The 18,712-nt window shown below is 49.7% G+C and overlaps 1 protein-coding gene and 1 long non-coding RNA gene across 2 annotated transcripts in view; one reads left to right on the top strand and one right to left on the bottom strand.

The window, feature by feature from the left end:
- The window catches only part of GATA4 (GATA binding protein 4), a 50,212-nt gene extending 34,481 nt beyond the window's left edge, over window positions 1-15,731 (bottom strand). Inside the window, exons 1-2 of the mRNA XM_075923236.2 lie at window positions 15,562-15,731; window positions 11,447-12,222 (exon numbers count right to left, since the gene is read on the bottom strand). Of these exons, the coding sequence (XP_075779351.1) occupies window positions 11,447-11,930 (484 nt within the window). The 5' untranslated portion in view covers window positions 11,931-12,222; window positions 15,562-15,731. The remainder of the gene's footprint in view (window positions 1-11,446; window positions 12,223-15,561) is intronic.
- LOC142827722 (uncharacterized) lies at window positions 12,607-18,313 on the top strand. Its single transcript, XR_012902428.2, has 2 exons — window positions 12,607-15,538; window positions 16,391-18,313. It is a non-coding gene; the product is annotated as an uncharacterized LOC142827722 (long non-coding RNA).
- Window positions 18,314-18,712: the final 399 nt, after the last annotated feature.

Below are 18,712 nucleotides of genomic sequence, written 5' to 3' on the forward strand. Positions count from 1 at the left end.
CAGAGGTCTGGAGGGTGGGGAAGGGAGTCACATGCTGGAGCCGAACCGCCTGGTGGGCCGCCCACCAGTGGTCTATTTACCTGCCTCTCCGCAGGTACTGGTGACTGCAGCTCCCATTGGCTGCGGGATCACCGTTCCCAGCCAATAGGAGCTGTGAGAAGCGATGCCCTGGTCCACCCCGCTTCGTGAGGTTCCCATTGGCCGAAAAGGGGATCCGCAGGCAACGGGATCTGGGATCGCTGGTACCTGCAGAGGGATAGCGGGGGCCTCTTGCCCACTCTCGAGCCACAGGCAAACCAGGCAGCTGCAGAGGCAGCCGGGCCAAACCTGAGTGACTCAGCAGCCCTGTTGGCTACATCCCAGTCCCATGCACTCCTGCCAGCAGATGGGCCATGCGACTGTGTGGAGCAGCCTCGGTCCACTGCAGCCTCCTACACAATATGCATGGGAGGGTCCCCTGAAATGCATGCAGTAGGGCCAGCGAAGAGCATCTGAAGATCAGTCCCGTATCTTTCAAAGCACCCCGGCCAGTGTTCAGGCAAGACCCGCCCAGCCCCCGAGAACGGCTCTGCTCCGTGCGTGGGTTTGCTGGGGGAATCTCGCAGCCCCAAGCGGGGCACAGGAATGCAGCCTGCAGCTCCTGCCACAGGGCATGGGGAGGCTCATGCACATTCAGCTGCGACCCCCTCGTGCGCGCGGTCACGGCGCAGCCCCACCACCGCCACAATCCCTCGAGCGCCTCCCGTGAAACAGTGGGGCGCAGAGCTGGTTTCTTGCATCGCAGGGACACATTTCGCACCAGCCACGCCCCTGGATTCACAGGGTAGGGCTGATTTCATCCCACCTTCAGACTTGCCAGCCCTGAGTGTTCAAACAGCATGAGCCTTAAAAAAATCACGAGATTGGCTTAAAAAATCAGGAAATTGGCTTAAAATCACAAGATTATATTGAAATCATGATTGGCTTAAAAATCACAAGATTGGCTTAAAATAATGAGATTAAATTATTATTATATCATTATCAATGATGATCATGATAACAATAACGAAAAAGCAAATGTTGAGTTCTCTTTAGTTTGCCTCTTGAGTTTCAAAGAGTTTAGGGCTCATATTTTTCTAGCTTCCCTCTGCTGCCAGCAGGGCTAAACACATGCTAATTTTTCCCCAATGAATGCCTGACAATTCTCACATAATAACATGACTCCAAGTGCTGGGGCTTTCAGAAATAAGATCAAATCTCCCAAGACCTGACCAGCCTTGGGCGGGAAGCAGAGAGGCCGCCCGGAGCAGGATGCATTTCTCATGATATTTGAAAATACATAGAGCGAGGATGCGCTGGAGATAGACACAAGGGCTACGTCTAGACTGGCATGATTTTCTGCAAATGCTTATAACGGAAACGTTTTTCTGTTAAAAGCATTTGCGGAAAAGAGCATCTAGATTGGCACGGACGCTTTTCCGCAAAAGCACGTTTTGCGGAAAAGCGTCCGTGCCAATCTAGACATGGTTTTGCGCAAGAAAGCCCCGATCGCCATTTTCACGATCGGGGCTTTTTTGCGCCAAACAATACCGCGTTGTCTACACTGGCCCTCTTGTGCAAAAGCATTTGCGCAAGAGGGCTTTTGCCCAAACGGGAGCAGCATAGCATTTCCGCAAGAACACTGCCAATCTTACATGAGATCATCAGTGTTCTTGCAGAAATTCAAGCGGCCAATATAGACAGCTTGCCAGTCTAGACGCAGCCAGGCTGTGTTCCAAGGCAGGAGCGGCAGAAGGAAAGCTGACTGATGTAAGATAACAATATTGTCTCATTGTTCCCTTGTGCACCCCAGTCGGTTGGGCTGTATCCATCTAGTGTCTCATCTTAGAGTAGAAACTCTCTGAGACAGGGACCACTTTTTGGTCTGTTTCTGTGCAGCACCAAACCCCAGCGAGGCCTGATCCACGACAAAGCTCCTAGAGGCGACTGCAGAATACATACTAATTCCCACTAATAACAATAACAGGGCTCGACAAATAATGCAATCTACTTGCCCATGGCGAGTAGATTGCAACCCGGAAGAGCCGGGTTCTGCGCAGCTGGCGAGCACAGATCGCCGGACAGCGCAGCTGGCGAGCAGGGCTCACTGCGGTTCGACAAGCCCCAACAATAACGAATAATAAGATGCATCGGAGGCAAATGGAAAGAGGCGAGGAAGGAGATAAGAGAGCAACTGATTGCTTCTTGTGAGCTGTTCTGAGATCAACTCTAAAGTACTTCCGGGGTTACATCAATCTCTAATTACTGGGGGTTACGAGTTGTAGCATCCGCCCAAACATCTGGTGCCAGCCCCTGGTGGAGACAGGATATTGGACCCAGGTCTAACCCTGTCTGGCCATTGCTATCTTCCTTTGTAAAAGGGGAACCCTTAACTTGTCCTTTCTGTGAAAGATTTTCTAGCAAACAGATTTATTTCCACCCCCCCACACACAAAAAGCTATCCAGATCCACAAGAGGGAGGGGGGAGGAGAACATCCTGAGAGAATTTTGATTAAATGCCACAAATAAGATCAAAACACCAAACCCCTCTCTGCAGCGACCGACACACCCGACGGCCCCTTGTTAGAAAGAAACGAAAGTTCCGTTGACTTTTGTCTCGGATTTGTGTGCCGTCACTCAAGTAACTCAAGGGAATTTTAGGTCTCTCATTCATTTAGCAGAGGATGATTTGCTTCTGAATCCTAGTTCCCCCTCTGTCTACCATTTTATATGGCCCTAAACCTGCTTCTCTTCTAGTCCATACCAAACCCCATTTAGATTACAGGGGGGAACTGTTTCATCTCAGAATGAAGCTGGCTTGTTTGTCTTTAACACCAATCTCGGCTGAGATTTTTGAGTGCAGATCCATGCAGAACTACGCCACCGAGTCAAACATCTTTTGAAACCTCCGTGCAATTGCAACGTACGTCTTCATGGCCCTCAGACGCTACCTAAACGAGCACTTTAAAAACAAAGAACTGGCAGGAAACCTAAATTGTCATGGATAGGTAAAAACCCAGCTTTGAAAATATCTGTGTGCACCCATTAAAATCCCTGGTAGATGAGTTTTCCATGTGAGGAATTCCAACACAGCCGTATTGTATTGTAAGGAATAATAACAACAGAACAAATTTCTTGTTTCAGAATATAAGATACAAAGAAACTGCCAAGAGTTCAGTAAATCAGTTCTGTTTCAGAAATGTCTCCTTTAAAGGCCAGATCCTCCTTCCATAAGTTACAGATAATTAAACGGGTCCCTAAAAAGCTACTCATCTGTATATAATAGAAAATTTTGCTTTTGTTACTAGACCCAGGGGCTTCAAAATTTTCCTGGAAGTCGCAGGGTTCTTTCTAACAGCAATAACGTCAGGAATTTCATTTAATAGCATTCGAACCTATTTCTGAGAACCGTTTTTAACGCACCTCTCTTTTTTTTTAAATAATAGACCCTCGCGAAATGTGATCCCAGATCAGTATTTTTAATTTATCATTTGAGAGTAGACAAATTTATAGCTCCCAACAGCCACCCTGACTTAGCACGTGATAACGATTCGCTCCCAGAATCAGTTTCACTATGCCTGGAATAATCTACTGAATGCTTCAATGGCTCACTGTCAGATAGCTTCATTCCAAAAAGTAGATTTTCTACCCAGAAAAGACCAGGCACAACCTATGATGAAATATTTGTCACGACTTTTGAAAAGCATCCACAATTTGGGATGCATAGTTTTGTATTAATGTCTTCAGATTCCAGCATTTAAGTGGAACATTGTGAGCCCTTTAAAAATATATATATTTCCATCAAAACATTTTCTTTGTTCTTTAAGCAGGCCAAAGGCAAGCCTCCATTCCCCGCAAAGGATTTCCAAGGCGAAACTGCCCTCCTACGCTTGTAGCAATGAAACTGACCAGTCCAGCGACCCAATTTGCCCCTGAATCGCCAGCCTGTTTCACTGTGCACACGAGGAACACGGATCCTCAATTTTGTTTTTCAACAGGATGAGAGATAGAGAGAACAAGCTCAGTCCTCACTCGAGCCCCTCAACCTTCCAAACGTTGGACGTAAAATATCCAACGTTCCAAAACGAGGGATGCAAAGGGATGCAAATGAATTATTCCTGTAGGACGCACACAGCGCTGTGAGGTCCTTTCCTTCGGTGCCACTAATGCTTTCTAGCCTCAAAGTACTAATGCCACTTTTCTCACCCTAAGCCTGGCAGCAATGCTAGGGCCGGGGACACGAGATCTGTGTGGATTGCAGGGAACTTTAGGATGAAAATCAGTGACATTTCATGAAATGAGCTATTGCGCAGTTGTACGCAGGCAAAACTCTTCTGGGAGTCGACGGTTATTCTGCTTGCAAGAAGACTGCAGAATTATTTCTCTCTGGAGTCGTCAATTCTGTGATCTGATACAGGGCTCTCTGCAAGCAGATCCAATCGCTTACATTGGAGCCGGTTCGGGATTTTATTTAATTACTTCAGTTTTAATCATTTGTTACTTTATTTAATTTCTTCAGTGTGAAACCTCACTGGTGTTCCTAGACCTCGCACAACAGGGTGGCTAATTGAGACCCAGAGCAGTGACTACTCCCATAATTACAGTCTTCTTATTCTTACAGCGAGCGATTTTGTTTTTAAACTGTCACGGACATCTGAACGGCTGTCCGCTTCAAAATGGGTCTTGCCTTTTGACAGCGATCGATCTTTAAACCATGTTAGCCATCACTAGAAAAGAACATTCTCTGTTCCAACGGCCAAATTATGGAGCCGTCTGTTACGTAGGCCTGGTCGACACTTTAAACTGAAAACCTCCCCTCCCATAGCGTAGTGACTCTCAACTTTTCCAGACGAGTGTACCCCTTGCAGGAGTTTGATTCGTCTTGGGTACCCCAAAATTTCACCTCACTGAAAAAACACTGGCTGGCAAAACTGTGCTTAAAAACCCAAATGTGTCAGAGCACGCTCTAGCTGACAAATTGCTCGCTTTTACATTTGTGCTACATAATTATCCAATAAATCAATTGGAATATAAATATTGTCCTTACATTTCAGTGTACAGCAGATAGAGCAATATAAACAAGTCCTTGTCTGTATGAAATTTTAGCTTGTACTGACTTTGGAAGGGCTTTTTATGTGGCCTCTTGTAAAACTACAAAAATATCCAGATGAACTGCTGTAATCCCAGGAAGATCTCTGTGTTCCCCCAAGGGATACATGCACCCAGAGTGAGAACCACTGCCCTACTTACACAGCTACAATAGCAAAAACTCCCATATAGATTCAGCAATGCCAACGAGAGAGCGCTTCGGTTGGCATCGCTAACGTCTTTCGAGCAGAGGGTGTGCCCATTAAGGCAAAAAACCTCCTTCTGTTGGTACACGCTGGCTACGTCTACACTGGCATGATTTTCCAGAAATGCTTTTAACGGAAAAGTTTTCCGTTAAAAGTATTTTCGGAAAAGTGCGTCTAGATTGGCAGGATGCTTTTCCGGAAAAACACTTTTCCTGGAAAAGCGTCCGTGGCCAATCTAGACGCGCTTTTCCGCAAAAAAGCCCTGATCGTCATTTTCGCAATTGGGGCTTTTTTGCGCAAAACAAATCTCTGCTGTCTACACTGGCCCTTTTCCGGAACAGTTTTCTGGAAAAAGACTTTTGCCCGAACGGGAGCAGCATAGTTTTTCCGGAAAAGCACTGATGATTTTACATTAGATCGTCAGTGCTTTTCCAGAAATTCAAGCGGCCAGTGTAGACAGCTGGCAAGTTTTTCCGGAAAAGCGGCTGATTTTCCGGAATAACTTGCCAGTGTAGACACAGCCGCTGTGTCTACACTAGGGGCCTATGCCAGTACAGGATCTGTAGTGCAGACGTAACTTTACTCTCGTGAGTTGCATTTGTACGTAAGTGCTCACCCACATGACTTAGAGAGCGCAACTCCTTGGCCCCAAGTTTACTAAGAACATGTCCTCTGTCCTACTGAAGGTGCGCCCAACATGTCGGGAGATGAATATCAAACTAACCGCATCTAAGGTTTGTGAGGGGACAACTTCACACAGCCGAGTATTTTTGGAGCAGCCATCCCCAACCACGGAACGGATCCCGAGTCTAAGATCTGATCCTGCAAGGACCAAAAATTCCTATTGACTTCGGGCCAAATCCTCACCCCGTGGCAGTCCCCTTGATTTCAACAGAACCAGGATTCCCCACATTGGGAGTACGCCAGGAATACAAAATCTGGCCTGGTTCCCTTTGATAAACGGCCTGCAGTTCCCAGTCGCTCATTCATTGGATTTTATCCTCTTGTCCCGAAAAGAGGCAACCCCTTATCAAAATACGGCCAGATTCATGCCCCACGAGCATCTGTCAAGGCCTCTCAATATTACTGTAACTCAAGTAATCAATCCAAAGACCGGTCTCTAGAGTTTTCTCTTTTAAACTAAAGTATTAGATGCACTAAGGTTGGATTGGTTTACACAAACAGCTGATTGCCACTTCTAGTGCAATGTAGGATAAGTTATGATTTCACTCTTCCAGGTAACATTTTGATCTCGTAATAAAACCCACATTTATTATTGACTTTAAGTTTGTAAAAGAACGCTCTGTTTTTGGGATGAAAGAATATTTCTCTAGCCGGGCCCAATCCGGCTCCTCCTTGGCCTGATTCTGTTCTTGATTAGGCGCAGTCTACGGCGCTGTGGCGCCAGTTTTACAACCGTGCAACTCCTCCAGGGAGAGAAGTCACCCACAGAAGGCCTGCTGGAGCCACGGGGTTTGGTTTGCGGCCCTGAAGCACATAATCATTTACTCACATGCAAGCGGCATCACCGGCCGCTCGTCCGCAAGGGGTGTGGACATGCGTGAAGGGTACAGGACTCACCTCTAATCTGGGAAAATGCGGGTTGGATTCTGTATATTACAGACACACAGAGGTGAAAGGTAGTGGGCGCGCTGTAGCAAAAGCCAGCAGAGTGGGATCACCGCACATACAGGGGTATTAGGCCCAAAGAGATACCTTGTCAGATCGAGAGGACACATTCCAAATACATTTTTTTCGGTGACGTTAAGAAGCCCATTTCAGCGCGCAGAGCTGGAGTACTCAGCGCTCAAGGGAAGTGGGGAACATGACTGTACTACTGTTCGGTGGCAAAGGATTGTAACCAATGCTGATGAGTCACCCAGAAACCACCCAGGGGATGCAACAGGGCAAATATCTTAGCCTCCCGCTGGCTGAAATGCTGAGGATCTGGCTCAAAATCTCCCAACAGCCGCGGCAGAGAAGACATTTGCCTCCAATGCTGTGTCTCTGTGTGGGGCTTTGATCTTTCCAGATGCTTCCCTGCTGAAAAGCGGCCCGCTCAAACAACCCCCTTCCTTCCCAGACTTCTGCACAGAACACACATGCTCCCTCCTGCAAAATCCCCGGAACCCAAGGATCGTTCCATGGGCCCATTTCAAAGCACACCAGTGTCACTGAGACGCCAACAACTGTTTCCATAAGGGTGCATTGTCCATAGTCTTAAACAAACATTGCATAGATCTGAGACCTTCCAGGCCTCCTTTCTTCCTTTCCCTCTGTGGATCCAGAAGCCTGGCTCTGGTATCATGTGGATTCCTCCAATCCACAACCCTATTCCAAAAGTCTGAGGCTGTTGGTTTCGAGGCTGTGCTAATGTCAGAGTCTGCGGTGGGGGAGCCCAACCGCAGGAGCCGGTTTTTGGCTTTGAGAGGGCGGCAAAAGCAGATGTAAAAATAGGTTCTTTTCAAGCACCATTCAATCAGGAATTCCTTAAAGCCTCATCAAACCACAGGCTTGCATCAAGTTCATGGCCACGCTGGACGGGCCTGATCGTCAGACTCTGAGAAAGCTCACCGAGGGGTCAATATCCTGCAAGAGCGCGAATTAGGCATGTTGGGGGGCAGGCGGGGAAACATTTTCAAACACGCCTGAGCCACAACCAGGATCCTAAGCCAGTAATTTTACCCAGCCTGCCACTCGTTCTCACATCCACCTTCCTACAGTTCGGCTTCAAAAGCCAACTCGACAAACACAGGCTCTTTCCTTTGCGTCTCACGCTGTAGCATAACGCAAAGAAACCCCAGTCAGCTGCTATCCCCACAAAATTGGCTCTCATGGAAAGGATGGGCAAGACTCAACTGCAGGGTTCAGTCTAGAGTGCTTGTGTTCCTCTTTTACATGAAGAGAGAGAGAGAGAGAGAGAAAGAGAGAAAGAGAGAAAGAAAGAGGCCAGTGCCTACAAATCCACAGGCTCCGTTGTGCCAGGCATTTTAAAAACAGAGACCAAACTCGCTAAAGTCTATTATTGAACTAAATTGTCCGTACCTCACTCTTGTATTTATTTGACAACTCAACATGGTTTTTATCTCCACTCACTCTACAGAAAGTACGGTTTTCATTCCCCTCCTTATATGCCTATCACTCTGATTTCCTGCAATATTTTCATTTCTTTTACCTGGACTTTCTAACCCAGTGATTTCCAAACTTTTCGGCATCACGGCCCCTTTTTGATTTTTGAGAAACACTCATGCACCCCCCTCCCCATAGCAGCAAAACTTGTAGAGCAAAAAAAAAAAAAGAACTGACTAGGGCCAAAAAACAAAAATAGCAGCACAACTTGGGGGGAGGGAGAATTGACAGGGGGCTGGGTTGCCTCATGCCCCCCCCCCCAGAATTTCTTCACGCCCCTCCCCCCCCCCCAGTTTGGGAACCCATGTGCTAACCAGAGCTGTTCCCCTCTTGTAATGTTCCCTTTGCTTCTTAACTGCCACCCTACAACTATTCCACATTCATACCAACACCTACAGTTGCTGCAAAGTATCCCCTGAGGTTAGAAAAGCCACCCAGCTGGAAATCTTTGTTATCACTTAAATATGAAGGGCTAATAGTCCTGAGGGCAAAACTCTCATGGAAGCCAGTGGGAACTCATCTTGAATAAAGATAGAGGTTTGTGCCCTAAGTTAACTGTCCTTCGCCTGGGGTACCAGCGGTTTTCCAGGGGGTACATCAACTTAATCTAGATCAGTGTTTCTTAACGAGTGACACCAGAGAAGTCTGGGGGGGTCCGTCAACGCAACTGAAATTCGGAGAAAACTTGAATTTTTGTTGTAAGTTTTACAGCGCTTTATTTAATTTTTGTACTTTTTACACCCAAAAATTTCATCACCCGCCCGGCTACAATTAAGTTGTTTAAACAAATGTGTGGCAATGATAGAAAAACATTTTGTGTGTCTGAAAACTGTAGGCACTGGGGGTACTTATAATTTTTTTAAGGGGTACTTTATAAAAAAAGGTTGAGAAACACTGGACAACATACTACCTAAAAAGCACTAACATAGAATCATAGGGTTGGAAGAGACCTTAGGAGTCATGGAGTCCAGCCTCCTACTCAAACTACAGTTAGTCCAAATTAAAATTTCATACTGTGACTTTTTATACTGCTCTAGCTACTAGGCACTGAAATGTAAGCACAATATTTATATTCCAATGGATTTATTGTATAAGTACATGGTAAAAGTGAGAAAGCTAGCTGCAATACTTTAGTATGTTTCCCTCTGCTATTGTAAGCACATTGTTTTTAGGGGAGGTGAAATTGGGCATATGCAAATCAAATCAAATTCCTAAAAGGATTCCAGTAATCTGGAAAGATTGAGAGCCACTGCCCTAAATGCCTGGATTGGAGGGTGGGAGAGGGTATATTTAAAGCAATCATGGTTGAACAGCACACTCTTATATAATGCACTTTAAAATTTAAATATTTTCAACCTCAGCTCCCATGCTGATTTTTTACAATTTTTTAAACACCAAAAGTCGCTTGTACGAAGTAATCTTTCCTTTTAAAATCCAAGCTTTTTTTTTTTTTACTCATTTCAGCCCCAATCCTGTAATCGGATCCGCTCATGCAGATCCCATGTAAACGGCACCTTGGCGTAACTTAGAAAAGGTGGTCTAGTGGCACAAATCCATTTGCTGAGTTGAGGCCTTCATCTTGAACTTTAAATTATACCCTTTCCTGTAGCCATGACGGTAAAATATCCTTGTTTGGCTGGTGGACTGCACAAGGTAACTGGAATTGTTCAAAGATCCAAAGACAAATTCCACCGCACGCCCTAAGAGATCGGACTCAAAGCTTGTAACCGCCAGACCGCACAAGGGCAGCGTTTACTCCTAGGGATGGCAACTTTGTAGTCACTGGAACTACTCCTGATCATTGTCTCTTGGGATTACATAGCAAGGATTGGGCCCGGAAAGCCAGCCGGATAGAAAAAGATGGGCTGAAAAATGCAGAGAATGGAATCTTTTAGAGAGGCCTCACGAATTCCCTTGGTTTCATTTCGTGGTGGGATTTAAAAGTATTATTCTCTTGCTACTTGTGGGCACTGGGGAGAAAAGGGGTTTTTAGGAGCAGGGTAAAAGATTATCAAACTAAGTCCGACCTCATGGACCGCAGATTCTAACAACAGGGTCTGATAACAAATGCTGCCTTTCAAATCACAGATGGAAATGTGTAAATGCCTTTGTGTGGGCCACACAGAGCTCGGAGAGTGTGAAATGCCCAGTCCCTGAACAACTTTTATTGATGAAAAGTTTGTAGAAAAACATGCCAGAGGGTTGTGCAAATTCACATGGGACTACAAGGAAGAACGGTGTTCAACAGCGGGCAACTGTCCACAAGAACATTGTGTGTGAATTCAAATCATTTTCCAAGTGCTGTTTTATTTCTAACCACCGCGCTAAAGCAGCAGAGAGAACATGGCGAGCAAACAGGATTTCGAAATGATAAGCCAGCCTCCTTACTTTTCCTTCCCCTCTCCTGGTCCCCGCTATCTCCCTAAAATAAAATGACAGAGGCCGCCTTCTTCACCTCTTCGGCCCATGTTTTCCAAACGTGTGCAACTTTGTGTTAAGTCCGCCTGGAGGGTCCGAAATAGAAGGGGCCAGGGGTCACCCAAGATTTTCAAATGCGGGGGCCTCAAGGGAGTTCCTAAATCTGGATTAGGACCCAAATAAGTGGTCTGGGTTTGACAGGCAGCAAGTCCCCAGCAGCATGCAGAGAAAGAAGCCACTGGAAGCCAGAGGAGCACTCATGAACAGCACACAGGCCTGCCCCAACTTCTCTTCCCCTGCCTCAATTCCCCCCCCCTTCACTTTCCTTACAGCTGCTCCTTCTCACCAGCCGCTTTTTGCCCCATGCCACTGTTCTCACGCTGCTCCTGCCTTGCACCCACAGCCCACCCCACTCACGTTGAGGGTGGGGGGGGACTCGCTCCAGGTGCGCCCCTTGCCAGAAGCGGGACTAATCCTTAGCCACCAGCCCTTGGGCCCCGCCGCGCTGGTCTGGAGCCTGGTTCCTTCCCCAGCAGCCCCAGCTCCCCCGGCCGCCCCGTCTCTCTCCCCGCAGCGGGGGCACTTACCGAGGTTGTGCCTGGCGGCTCCGGCGGCGCCCCGGCCGGACAGGTTGTGCAGCACGGGGCTGTCGAAGGGCGATGCGCTCCAGGCGGCGCCCACCTCCGGGCTCACGTAGGCGGAATAGGGGCTGGAGTAGGAGCCCCCGAAGGCGCGGCCGTACTGCTCCCGGCCGCTGTAGGGGGCGGCCTCCCGGGAGGCGCCGGCGGCGGCCAGCGGGGCGCCGGGGGGGAAGGAGAAGCGGGGCGAGACGGGCGGGTTGTAGGCGGCCGGCTCGGCCGCGCCGGGCTGGCTCCAGAGCGGGTGGCTGGCGGCCGGGCTGGGCTGCTGCGAGGCGCCGCCGCTCTGCAGGTAGGGCAGGCTGGGCAGCATGGAGGGGACCCGCGTGGTGGGCACGTAGACCGGGGAGGCGGCGGCCGCCGCGCCGTGCACGAAGCCGCCCGCCCCGTCGTAAGCCGGCGGCCCGTGGTTCATGGCCAGGCCCTGGTACATCGCAGCGGGCGGCTCAGCAAGCCGGCTCCAGGGCGGCAGTCCTCACTCCGGTCCGGCGAGCGCCCCGTCCGCTCTGGGGCGCAGCACGGCCCAGTCCTCACTCCGGTCCGGCGAGCCCCACGCCTCCCTGCGGCGCGGCCAGCCCCGGTCCTCACTCCGGTCCGCCGTCGGGTTCGGGGTGGCTAGTCCCAGCCGGGTTCTAGCGCCTCGCCCCCTTCGGCTCCAGCCCGGTCACCGGCGCTGACACCTCGGAGTCTCCGCCCCTCCGCTGCGGGCCGGCGCAGCCCCACACCTAGCGAGAGAGCACAGCGGGGAGCGGGGTGAGAGGGGGCGGCCCGGGCGCCGCGCAGATCAGGAGGTTAGAGAGGGGTGGGGGTCACGGAGGGGAGGTGAGAGACGGAGCCTCCCCCAGGCTCCGGCAGGTAGGGCCGGGCCCATTGTGGTGCTAATGTGGCGTTTGATCTGCCATCGCGCCGCGGCTGAGGGCAGGCGACCAGGAGTCTGAGGCTGGCCAGGGAGAAATTAAATTAGGCAGACACAGGAGGGGGCGGCTCGCGACTCGGAGGGGAGCGAGACAAGTCGGCACAGAGACCCATGGCCTGATCTGATGAAGCGGGTCTCACCCAGGAAAGCTCGCGAGTCTCTAGTCCTGTTAGTCTCTAAGGTGCCCCAGGACAACTGGTTGTTTTTTAAAGTTACAGGCTAACACGGCGACCCCTCTGAGACTTTTGTACCCAGACACACAGAGTTTAGAAAGACATGCACCCAGAGACACAGGGAAACACACACACGTACTCACATTCATAGATGCTCTCAGAAAGACATGCACACTGATAGCTGCCCACAAAGACACACAGCGACATGCACTCACATACACAGACAAAACAAAAGGAAAAACTATGTAGCACTTTAAAGACTAACAAGTTGGTTTAATAGGTGATGAGCTTTCGTGGGAAAGCTCATCATTAAACCATCTTGTTAGTCTTTAAAGTGCTACATAGTCTGATCTTGCTAAAACAAAAGGAAAAACTAACAGGGCTACCTCTCTCTTACTAAACACAGAGATACACACAGATATACACACTCTGAGGAAAGAGACACTGGCACACACAAAGATAAAAGACACGTGCACACACAGATATAAGGCATACAGAACCGTGCATACCCAGAGCCCTGCACGCACATATCCAGAACCATGCTTTCACACACCCAGAGCCATCCATGCACACACCCAAAGCCATGCACGCATACAGACACACAGAGCCATGCACACACACACACAGTGCCATGCATGCACACAGAGAGCCATGCATGCACGCACACAGAGCCATGCATGCACGCACACAGAGAGCCATGCACACACACAAAGCCATGCACGCATACACAGAGAGCCATGCACACAGAGACACGGAGCCATGCACACACACAGAGCCATCCATGCACACACACACCCAGAGAGCCATGCATGCATACAGACACAGAGTCATACATGAACACACACATAAACAGAAATACACACATGCCAGCCCACAGACCCAGACCCGTGCACCCAAGAGACATGTTCACAGACACTCACACGCAGGGCCTTGTATAAGCAACATAAACACAAGCCCAGGACACAGGCAGGCACCCACAGGGACTCGGGCACATAAGCAAAGACGCATCCGCGCCCAGGAATTTGCAGGCCTCCGGGGGCGAGAGAGATGCTTCGGAATATGCAAGACGGGGCCCCGTTTAACTGCGATGGATCCGGTTCGGGTTCCTCGTGTTTAAAGAGAAGCCATTTTCCTTGCAGGCTCTGCCAAACCCGGGCTAATCGGAAGCGCCGCGGAATAATAACTTGGCAAGACCTGCTGTAGATTGAAAGAAAACGCTTTTTTTTTGCAAGGCGAGCGAGCAAAGGGCCCGATTCTCCGCCAGGGCTGACCGCCCGCGCCTGGGGGAAAAGTTTGCCCAGGAAGGCAGCGGCTGCAATAAAAAAAAAAAGATCTGAAACGAAAAAACAAGCCCGAGATTTCCCACGGGGCGTTCTAGCCTTTGGCTCGGGCCACGCGATGCCTTTTCTTTGAAGCCTCAAGTCAGGTCGTACGGCCCGCAAAGGAAGAAACAATCTAGTGGAACCGCTTTGGGGCTGGGAAGTGGAGAATTTCCAGCGCTGCGCCAGGCCTGCCAGCCGTCGAGCAAACGAACCCCGTTTTCCCACCGCGCAACCCTGCGGGTTTGGACGCCGGGAAGTCCCCTGAACACGGAAGAACAGTTCTGCTGGGGTTTGGAGAGAGAGGCGGGCTGCGATCTTCGCGACAAAACGAGAGTGAAAAAAAAAGTGAGTTCCAGCGCCTCCCCAAAATCCCAGCCCCGATCCTATACCCCTGAGAACGACCCCCCAAAGAGCGAGGTCTCAGAAATTCCGAAGCCTCTTTTCACCTGTACTGCGCACCGAGGAAACCCCCCACCCTTTGGCCTCTCCCACGGAAGATACGAGCAAAATGGTTGTTTTTGGGGGGGGGGGGGGGGGGAGAGGCGACCCGTCCATGGAAAGCCACTTGGGAAAGGAAGCCACTCCGCAAAGTCGTGGAAACGAATTAATTCGTCCTCCCCTTTAAAAAAATAATAATTATACTACATCTAAAGAACCGGACGCTGAGATAATTTTTCACAAGTTTGTTAATCAGCTGCCGCATTTTCAACCAAGAGCCAGAATTGGTTTTGGAGACAGACGCTCCAAGCTGGCCCGTTTCTTCTTTCTGGGCGCTAGCTTGGGATGAAAAGCTATTAAAACATTGGATCTTGAGCGATGCGAGGCGGACTGATTATTAATTATTATTATTATTATTATTATTATTATTTAAATTTTACCTTCACTGCCTGAGCGTGTCCCTTATTTCGGGGTGCGATTCAAGCCAAGGGAGAGAGGCGCACGCCTCGGAAGAGCTGGGGGGTTTGCTTACCCAGGGAGAAAGTGACCGACTCTCTTGGGGATTACAAAGCGCAGCCAAAAAATAATAATCTGCCAGTTTCTGCGGCCTCCTTTGGCTGCCCCTGGCGAAATGTAAACCTGGATTCGGTTTACATTTGACAACCAGGCCTCCAGTGCCCCCCAAAACGAACCCTCGTCCCTCACAAGGAGCCGGCGTTGGACCCGAACGAAATAAACCCGAGATAAGAGCAGATAACCGGCAAGACAGGGAGGATGAGTCAGGCTTAGCGCGGAGGAAATTTGGGAGCTTGTCAGGAAAAGGGAGCGAAGCTGGAAGAACGGGAACTTGTCAAAACGAGAAACCGCAGTCCGCTTTGCCCCCTCTTCTCTCCTCCCCCTATCTCCCCGCCTCCATATCTGCCCTCTCCCCCAGGTCAGACACAAAGGGGACGAGGAGGGGGAAAATCCAAGTGTGATCCCCCCGGCTAAAATTCTGTCAGTTTCCATGTTCTGGCCCAGGAGCAGGAGAAAGCACCCCCAGAAGGCGAGCGGTTTTCGGGACATGTGTAAACGCAAAACGGGACTGACTCCGGATTGAGGGGGGGATCCGAAGCGATCCCGGCGTCGCTGGGTGCCGGTAGGGGCGGTTAAGCGGCAGAGCGGAGGCTGAAGGGGGAAACAGGCTGGAAAGGTAAGGAGAAGAGCTGTACCCACCTTTGGGGGTTAGGCACGCCGGCTGGGGGTCTGGTGGAGGCTTTTCCCGGCTCGCTGGTGGGGATCCTCTGGGAAGGGGGGTCTTTCCCCCTCCCCCTCCTGGCTCAGAAGCCCTGCTGCCCTGCCAGCCTTTCCCTGCTGTCTTCCCCCCCTTTCTGCCCCCCACTCTCTCCTCCCCTCCCACGTGGTGACTGGTTTCCCCGCATCACGTGGCGGGGTGGGGTTATCTCTTGCACCATCAGCCGGCGCCAGACTTCATTCCTGGTTAAAAAAAAAAAACAAAAACCCCCAGAGCAGCCAAAGTCCAGCCGCCTCTTCCCGGGCCGGGGTAGGGGCTGGAGGGCTGGAGCCAGTCCCTGAACCAACCCCCCTCCCCCCAAATCCCATCTCCAGGCAGGCACGTGCACTCAGGATCGGGCCCTGCCTGAAGTGTGCTGGGTCCCTGCGGAGGCCGTTTGCGCTGGGGAGCATGGTGCAGGCTGGGGGAGGGGATCCAGGATCTCTGGGACGCAGGATTTGGGGAAGGGGTCTAGGAAAGAGGAAGAAGAAACCACCGATCCCTCCTGGGCCCTGTGTGTGCCTATGCCCCTGGCCACACAAATGTAAGAGCGGCCAGAGGGGTCAGAACAAAGCCCCATGTAGCCCAGGGTCCTGTCTGCCCCCAGTGACCAAGGCCAGGTGCCCCAGAGGGAGGGAACAGAACAGGGAATCATGCAGTGACCCTTCGCCTGTGGCCCATTCCCAGCCCCTGACATACAGTGGCTAGGGAAACCGCCCCTGCCCAGCCTGACTAACAGCCCTCATTTGTTCCTTTCCTTGCTTGCTCTAGGATTTGTTATACCACTTCCCCATGGCATTGGTCATCTTCAAAGGCCGCTGCAGCCAAATGCTCATCCATGGTCTTCTCCTATGTCGTCAGAGAAGGGACACTCCCAGTAAATGAACAAATGAAGTCAGAGGGCGGTATGGCCAGAAGGCGATATTCCTAGAAACTACAGCCGGATGTTCCCACATGGAAAGATGCTTGGGGGAGCTGTAGAGTGAGAAGACTAGCTCAATCCATCCTCTCTTAACTGCCCTCCAAAAAACCTCCATCCCCCCCAAACACATCATGTCCCCAGCCACCATCCCCTGCTGTGTGAGGTCACCAAAATGAAATGAATCAGTAGCAGGTTTAAAACAAACCAAAGGAAGTTTTTCTTCCTGCACCAGTGCACAGTCAACCTGTGGAACTCCTTGCTGGAGGAGGTTGTGAAGACCAGGACTTTAAAAGCATTCAGGAAAGAACTAGATACATTCATGGAGGTTAGGTCCATTGATGGTGTCCCTAGCCTCTGTTAGAGGCTGGAAATAGGTGACAGGGAAGGCATCACGTGATGATTCCCTGTTCTGTTCATTCCCTCTGGGGCACCTGGCATTGGCCACTGTCAGAAGACAGGACACCAGGCTGGGGGGACCTTTGGTCTGATGGGTCTTAGGTTCTTCTTATGGGCTTGGCCCAGCATGTGTGGGCCTGTGGCTCCCTGTCAGCTTTTCAGGCAGGTCTAAAGGTTAATAGGGCAATAATGCAGCACTATTGCTGCCTGAAAATCACCCTCGATTACCACCAAAGAGCCTTCGAATCTCGGATAACAGCCACAGCCAGAGATGGGGGGGGAGAATGGCTTCCCTTCTATGGACGCGGGGCTATTTGCAAAGGGACGCGGGTTCTGCATCGGGCCAGGTCCGGATTCGAACGCAGTCCCAACTAGGGCCTCCGGCTAGCGGGCGATACGAAACGAGACTCTGCCAAGGGAAAGCTTGGGGGTTGGTTTTCTCCCCCGGAGGTTTCCCACGTGCAAAATGTGTTCGCTAGCCAGCGATCCGCCGGGGAAAGGGGCCACAGACAGACAGGCCAAGGAGATGGGTGAGAACCTCCAGGAGATGGGAGAAGCACGAGAAAAGCCAAGAAATTCTGACGTGGGGCGAAGTTATTCAATTGTTGGAAGTCCTGGGTGTAGGTAATTGACTAGGTAATTGACTAGCGACCGCTGGCTTCGCTTCTCATCACAGCACCGCTGAAAACAAAGCCTATTTTCAGACTTTTCCGCCGCTGCTCCTTTCTTTGTTCCTTTCTTTCAAAGACAACCTGATTTCTCCCCCTCTTTGGCTGATCTTTTTATTTAGCTTTGTAGTTTGGGCAAAGTATACATGTCTTTTTTTTTTTTCGAGTGTCAAGAAATAGCGAGCCTAAACTAATTGGCAACTCTGTTTTATTTGTATCCAATTTCGTGTATAAAGGATGGACAACACGCAAGAAGAATCGAAAAACCAGGGAAGTGTTTCTTAAATTGCAGAACAGCACGCACGCATCCTGTACACAACACACACACCCCGATTTTAAACTTTCTCCTGTGACCTAGCTCTAGGCTTTCCTGGATGTCATGTTTTAGTTTGAACGCTAAGGAAAATAAACAAGAAAGCTGCGCAATAATTTCACTTTCAAAAAAATCCAAGAAACGAAAAACAATCGATTGCATCGAACCGGATTGAAAATGACAAAGAAACGCGCTAACAAATTGTTATTTTAGCTGATCTCATTTCGGATTGAAACTCGAAATCTCACGCTGAAGGCTTCGCTAACCTTTCCCATGAAAACAAAAAACTAGACTCATGAAACGGATCAGGAGAAAACTCCGGATTCGGAGCTTATTCGGGGGCAGTTTGGGACTGGGTTCGTTGGTCGAAAAATAAAAAGAGTTTTGCGGTGAAATTCATTTATCTGTCGCACTGCGCCGGCAGCTGCTATTGGAAGCAATTATTAGCTCTGCCGTTTGCGGCAACGCTGTCTTGTTTTAATTTCTTAAGAATGTGTGTGTGTGTGTGTGTGTGATCCATTCGCATACACAATCTTCCTCCTATTTTATAAATACACACTTAAGAAATTATACTCCACATAATAAGTACCTAATAGTTTATAGACCTGGAGTTGTATAATCTACATTCTAATCTGTTTTTGTCTATATCTGTATAGCTATAGCTATATATCTATATCAGTATCTATATCTAACATATAATAATAATAATAGCTATATCTAACATATAATAATATTCTATTCATCTCTGCACTGTATAATAGTAATAGCTAGATCTAGAGCTGTATAATCTATAC

This window comes from Pelodiscus sinensis, chromosome 3 (genome assembly GCF_052426305.1).
Source record: "Pelodiscus sinensis isolate ZL-2025 chromosome 3, ASM5242630v1, whole genome shotgun sequence".
Classification (NCBI taxonomy): domain Eukaryota; kingdom Metazoa; phylum Chordata; order Testudines; family Trionychidae; genus Pelodiscus; species Pelodiscus sinensis.